This window comes from Pinus tabuliformis, chromosome 4_1, assembly GCF_031772625.1.
Source record: "Pinus tabuliformis cultivar Carrire ecotype Pingquan chromosome 4_1, CPIR1, whole genome shotgun sequence".
NCBI classification, from domain to species: domain Eukaryota; kingdom Viridiplantae; phylum Streptophyta; class Pinopsida; order Pinales; family Pinaceae; genus Pinus; species Pinus tabuliformis.
The window spans coordinates 509,221,236-509,228,308 of NC_142303.1; the positions used below are offsets into that span (position 1 = coordinate 509,221,236).

The 7,073-nt window shown below is 28.4% G+C and overlaps 1 protein-coding gene across 1 annotated transcript; it reads left to right on the forward strand.

Annotated features, from left to right (window-relative positions):
- Positions 1-3,347: 3,347 nt before the first annotated feature.
- On the forward strand, positions 3,348-6,836 carry LOC149176786 (protein TIFY 10b-like). The gene is made up of 5 exons (XM_089423194.1): positions 3,348-3,940; positions 4,380-4,479; positions 4,574-4,733; positions 5,783-5,840; positions 6,127-6,836. Exons 1-5 carry the CDS (start codon positions 3,459-3,461, stop codon positions 6,245-6,247), a joined length of 921 nt encoding a protein of 306 aa, XP_089279320.1. The 5' UTR covers positions 3,348-3,458; the 3' UTR covers positions 6,248-6,836.
- Positions 6,837-7,073: the final 237 nt, after the last annotated feature.

Below are 7,073 nucleotides of genomic sequence, written 5' to 3' on the forward strand. Positions count from 1 at the left end.
ATAAAAGTTATTTATAGAAATGATTTCACTAGGCGTATTACAATTGATTAAAATTCTTACATTATCAATAAAAAAAAATAAGAAAATCATGTAATAATAATACTAATAACTTATATTTAAATTTAAAAATTTTCTTATCATAATTCCACCTCTTTCAAGAAAGAGTAAGAGCTAAGAATTTAGTATTCAAGTTTAGGAGTAAATTCACTAGATGTAATTCTTTGCTGTAAGAGATCTAATTTTTTTTTTCTCTATCAAGCAATTTTAATTCAAAATTTGCAATTTGCAATTTTATATTTTATATTTTTTTTATTGTGTCCACAAGTTCTCTACAACCTAGTATGACAGAGATGGTATCATGTAACATTACATTTCAAAATAATAAAATAATGCTTACAATAACAAACTAAAAAATTAATAATAACACAAAAAAATACGAATAAGAAAAATTACAATAAAAAACAAAATAAAAAATACAAATACACTAATAAAAGAATTTGTTTTATTGTGAGATATAAATAAAATATTTCGATGTCCATTTTAAATAACATAGTTTTATATCAAGCTTATATATATATATATATATATATATATATATATATATATATATATTGAGAGAGAGAGGGAGAAACAAAACACTTGAAATTAAAAATATTCTTATATTTTTTCTTTTCATTGAAAAAGATATGTATAACTTACTACATTCTTAATATAGAGTTAATATATAATATTTAAAAAATATTAATAAGACAAAAATATATATATATATATATATATATATAATATTCCATTAATAAGTTTAATAGGTAAATTTGTAATTCATTCTTTTTTTTAGCATGGAGTTGTTATATAAATTTCTAATAGTTTAAAAACTATTTATTACAAAAAAAAAAATTGATATAGAGAGTTCATTGGATATATGTTATCTATTTTGAAATATGATAAGAAAATGTATTAACATTTTAATGTTAGAATGTGAATCATAAATAAAATATTTCAAATATAATATGTATGTATGTATATGAGTTAAAGAAGTTTAATATGGATTCTATATACAAAGAAATAGAGAATGAATTTTTTGGGAGATTAGTAATTCATTCATTTTTAAATATCAAGTTGACATGTAACATTTTAAATATAAATAACAATTATGTGCGTGTGTTTGAATAAACATTTTAAAAAATATTTATAACAAAATAATTATATAGAGAGAGATTCCTATGGATATATGTTTTATAATTCTAAATATGATTGGGACATGTATAAGTATTTTAGTGTGTAGAACGTGAATCATAAATAAATGATTTAAATGTCACACATACACACACATATATAATTCTTATTCTATTAATATTTTTTTTTCATATTTTTTATTCATTGATTTTTAAATGGGAAGTTAACATTTTAAATAATAATAACAAAAATAATATATATATATATATATATATATATATATATATATATATATATATATATATATATAACAAAAATAATTTTATATAGGTAGAGTTCTATGGATATTTGTCTTCTACTTCCAAATATAATTTAGGCATGTATTAACATTTCAATGTGTATAATGTGAACCATAAATAAAATATTTCAATGTCAATTATATATATACTCTACAAAACAAAAGGAATATATATGTGTGTCTGTGTTGCTTAAAAAAACATAGATTTTCATCTTGAGAGATTTGATCATTTACTTGGGAGATCTAGAGTTAATTATTGAATATGTGTGTGTGTTGCTCAAAACAACCAAAGATTTGCATCTTCAAAGATTTGATCCCTTGCTGTCGGAATTATTATCTTTGTGGACATGTTCAAATAATTCAGTCAAAAAATTTTGTCCATGACTAAAACTTTAAGTACTTCTAATATGAAAGTGACAAATTTAAATAAAGGTAAGTGGTGTTGTACATTTTATATTTTTTTATTTCTATTTGAAAAATGTAAAGAGATTGCAATATGTTATGAGCATATATTAGCATAGTTATATGAATTAAATTATTTGTAAATGTTAATAAAAATTAAAATATTTTTATTGTTATTATTATTAATAGAATTAATATATAGTCAAACATATATATATTTAAAAATATATATATAACATCATGTTTTACTATGGGGATTCATTATCACTCATGAAATTTTTTAAGATTTAGCTCTTTTTAGTTGTCAAAATTTTCAATGTGTATATAGGCTTTGTTAAAATATCATAGCCTCCTATCATGGCTCGTCAATACTACATTCTCAAAAAACAGTGAGTCATTTGAATATTTTAGAATATTTTCTGAAAATTACATTTTATCAACTATGTAATAATTATTAATAATTAAATTAAAAGTGTGGATACTTTACATATGTATTGACATAAATATTTCTAAATTATATTTAAAAAATAAGATTAATAAAAATAAAAAACTATAAATAATTAAATAAAAATAAAAAATATAATTAAAAATAAAAACTATGAAAATTATATATTTTTGATTAAATAAAATTCTATAATGGCTTTAAATATAAAAGAATTCCATTTCCCATTTTAATTTAAAATTTAAATATATTTATGTTTATCTATTTTATACTTTCTCCCATATAAATAAAATAGTGGTTAGTTAATGTTAATTTTATCTCATCTTATTAGTTTAAATTCCATGACTATCTCAGGTATTTTATCATCTAGACAAATAAAAAAAAATTAAGTATGTTGTATTCTATCATAATAAAATAGATATAAATTTCATAGTTAGTTGACTAAAAATAACTTGGATGATATAGTCTTTATTAAATTTAAGGTTTAAATTTAAGAAAAAAAAGTTGACTAGAAAATAAATTGTACCATCCAAAATCAACCTAATTTCGCAGAGCCCTATGAATGCCTTCTCCCATTTAATTTAGAATTAAAACTCTCGAGTTTAATTGAAAAAAAAAACATAATTGAATTAACATTTGAAATAAGATGTAAAGCATTGTTCACTATCTTTCATCCGAACATTAAAGCATTTGTCAATATCTTATCTCCCAACATTGAAATGATACATGACCTACTTATAATCACCTTTCACACAATCTCATAAAAATAGTGGATCCATAGTCTTCTAAGCCAGAGGTACCCCTCACAAATTGTACCAAGATTTGAAGTGTTGGGTCTCTATCCAAAAGCTCACAAGGATTTCGACAGAAAGAGCTCAGTAGTCAAGACTATTAACAGTGCTCAGACCATGCCGTACATGGAATGTGGGGCCAGTTGACCACTGGAAAGCGAGAAGGGGGACATATTTGTGGAGATGGCGTGACTTTCGCTGTATTATTATTCATCACGTTCAAATAATAAAGATACGGAAACTTCAGAAAACTTTTCTGCGCCTTTCCGCGAAGCTTCTCGTGATAGGGAAGAAATTTTCAGTGAGAATTGTGGATTTCATTTCAACCACTTCGAGAATTTCGATAAAGTTAATGGCTGAACGCTTTGTTGCAGCCATGGATTTCCTTGGTATTCTGAGAGAGAAGGAGAAGGCTGAGTTAATGAAGAAAGCACCCAACTCTGTGGGGATTCAAGAGGACCAGGCCGGCATGAATGCTACAGGCGTTGCAGAGGCCAAGTATAAGAATAAGAATGCTGTGAGGTGTGATGGTCCATTCAAAAACTATTTTTGTGAGAAGCGGAGCTTTACTTCACAATTAAGAGGTGGGTTGGAGTTTGAAGAGCATTGTGACGAGGAAAAGGGTTTCTCTCCTTGGAGAAGGACTGTTAATGGACTTGATAAGCCCTCAGCTACAGAGGGCATTCCTCAGCAACTGGATCTCTCTGTTGTCGAAAAGTGTTCTAATTCGATTCATTTATTCCCCAGCCACTCAGGTTTTGGATCTCCAATAGAAGTTAGCAGTGGATTCGACCACACGGCGCAATCGGATGATGATCACGATGGTTGTTCTGGGTTTGTGACTACTTTTAAGTCTATAATTGCAAAGGGTGAAATAATTAGTTGGGCTTTTATTTTATGTTTTTTTTTTTAAGTTGGCAGTGTAAGAGGGTACAAATAATATGTAAGCAAGTGTTATCACTAATTTTGGTTTGTAAAGTTTTCGTGTTTGGAATCGATTTACTTTAATTATACTCATGTACAAATTTCTGGAGGCTTTTAGAATTTTTGTGTTTGGAATCGATTTACTTTAGTTATACTCATGTTCATGTTCAAATTTCTCAAGGCTTCACCTAAATCCCTGTGTAAAAAATTAGAAAAAATATAAAAACAAATTCCATCCCAAACTCAAGCCTCTAAACTCTAAACTTTTGGTATTTGAAATGTATTTGCAGCAGTCCCATCCATATAGTTCTGCTATGTAAACCCTAATTTCGTTTATCTTTGAATGCAGGCCCACTGCACCCACGATTCCAGGCCAGAAATCTGGTGTGCAATTGACCATTTTCTATAGTGGAACGGTAAACGTTTATGACAATATTCCTGCAGATAAGGTAGGGGGATTATAACGGTTATGTTGTGGACAAGGCCCTTATAATATTTGCAGGAACTATTTTAGAATATAATGGTATCTATTTCGTGGTACAGGCCCAAGCCATCATGCTAATTGCCAGCACGGGAAATTATTGCAGTTATCCACGTATTGAAGTCCAGAAGGACTGTGGATCGCAGATCACTGAGCTGAAAAAATCATCATCGGAAGGCTCAGGGAGCCAACACCAACCTGCTAGTTGTAGGCTGTTTCCAGGTATGTTTATGGTCACTAGTTTCATTTTATTTAGATGATCGAATTTTGGATTATTTTGGAACGGGAATGATGACAATAATATTAATTGTTTGTAGGGAGATTTTGAAATTATTTTAGAAATTATATAATCACAACAAAATCAATGGTTAATAATGTATCTTCCTTCATATCTAAAATATACCCAAAAAATCTACACTCAAAATAAACACCAACCATAAATCTTTAATATGTATTTTCCTCAGCATTCTGAAATATTTCGAAAAATCTACACTCAAATTAAAGACAGCCCATATATTTATAATATATTTTTTATTAATTTTTGTAACTCAGATAAGCAAATTCTAATTCTAATAATATTTGTGATAATGAGTTTCGCATATTCCTCATTCACATTTTTACTAAACCTATAGTTATGATTTAATAAACCTATTAAACCTATTTCAAAATATTGGAACCCAATAATATAGAATATACAAAATAATGAGTAAAATTAATAATAAAGAATTAATTATTTTTAAAATTTAATTTTATGAGATTTGTTTGAATTTTTCCACAAAATTGAATTTGATTATGTATGAAATTGGAATTTTGAGCGTTTTATATTATATTTAAATAAAAAATAAATATCTCCATAGATTGATGCAATTTTTAAGTGCATATACATTCTAGCAATGATTCTGCGCAGTAAGGGCTAAGATTATAAGAGTTTCTCTTTCAGCCCTGCTGTGCAAAATGCTCCTCATTTTTTATGTACCAGGCTCTGGGAGTCTGTGTTATAGCATAGATAGATTTGGTTAAGTGATAGTGTTATTTTTAGTTGATTTTTTAAATATCTTTAAAAATATTTATAAAATATTAATAACAAATTAGTTAAAACTACAAGTTTCTCAATGGCTTAAAAGGAATCTAACTCTAACCCTAAAGGGAGAAAAGGTCTCCTAAATTCCTAATGAGAGGACTGTATTAACTTAAACCTAACATAGAAACTATTTCTTACAAACTGTCCCTATTAATAATACTGATTGCTTTTTCAATGTCTTAATGGTCAGATCTTCCAATAGCGAGGAAGCATTCCCTGCAACGCTTCCTGGAGAAGCGCAAACACAGGTACCATAATGACTTCGCATTTCTCATTCTGCATTATAAACATTATGCACCCATTTGGAGTGAATAGGCTGCTGCAGCTGTATGTTGATTGGTTGCATGTCCTTGTACTGTATGCATTCTGAATTTGTTTTACACAGAGATGTAAAGTTGCATATGTTGCACCGAAGAACAGTAAACACATTTTAGCTGACTGGTTATTCTTGACCCACCGTTTTGATCTGTCTGCAATTGAAAATGATAACTAAAAGCTATAAATAAAAGTTGTGTGTTCTGTTCTGGCGTGCAGGCTTAATGCAAACGCAAAGTCTCCATATTGTACGGCCGCCGAAGCAGAAAATACTAAACCTCAGCACTATCCACAGTCGTCGTCATTTGCAATACCGCTGCACTCGACTTCTTTTCCATAATCCTCCGCCACGAAAAATCCTCTGATATTATCCAAACCACCAACTTATTACGCAGTTTGATAATACATTAACCCCACTATATATTGCCTTTAGTCATAGCTATAAGCTGGACAAGTACTATTTGATATAGATGGCTGACCATTATTACAGTGAAGACACCACAATATCTTAAACGCACACTTTGTTATTTGGTTCGTATTACAGACATTTCTTGTCAATGTGAAAGCAGGCTTTCTTCTCGGAGAGAGGAAATTTCGTTACAATGAATACGAGATATTAGCGACTGCTTGTATTTGCTTGTCCGCACAAATTGATTCGTGAAATGATCACTGCGAGCACATGTAGCTCCGTTGTTTAGTTTACATGTGCACGGAGCTTTTTCATATAGAAACCATGCCAGAGAATAAAGCTAATTGTAATGGCATAAATGTGAGACATTAAATTATTGTGGACATTTTTAAAATATTGTATTTAAAGTTTTACTTTTGACCACAATATTGTACATATTGGTCACTATAGATAAGGGCGGGTGGTGTTTTATGTGAAGAATAAAATATGGGATCTACGATATACATGATATATTAGTTTTTTTTCTTGTTATATGAATATGTGATAGAGAGGAATGACACATATATATGAGGTGGTAAGATATAGGGAAGTATTCTCAAGTGGTAGCATTTGTTATAATTTTAGAATGTTATGATGTACATATATAAATGACTGGTGATAAGATATAGTGAAGTATTCTCAAGTGATAGCATTTGTTATAATTTTAGAATGTTATGATGTACATATATAAATGACTCATGGTAAGATATAGGGAAGT

Excerpts from the sequence above, each read along its gene's own strand:
- LOC149176786 (XM_089423194.1), top strand. The coding sequence starts at position 3,459 with ATGGCTGAACGCTTTGTTGCAGCCATGGATTTCCTTGGTATTCTGAGA. Across the intron at positions 3,941-4,379 it reads GATCACGATGGTTGTTCTGG|GCCCACTGCACCCACGATTC; the intron begins GTTTGTGACTAC and ends CTTTGAATGCAG. Across the intron at positions 5,841-6,126 it reads CTGGAGAAGCGCAAACACAG|GCTTAATGCAAACGCAAAGT; the intron begins GTACCATAATGA and ends TCTGGCGTGCAG.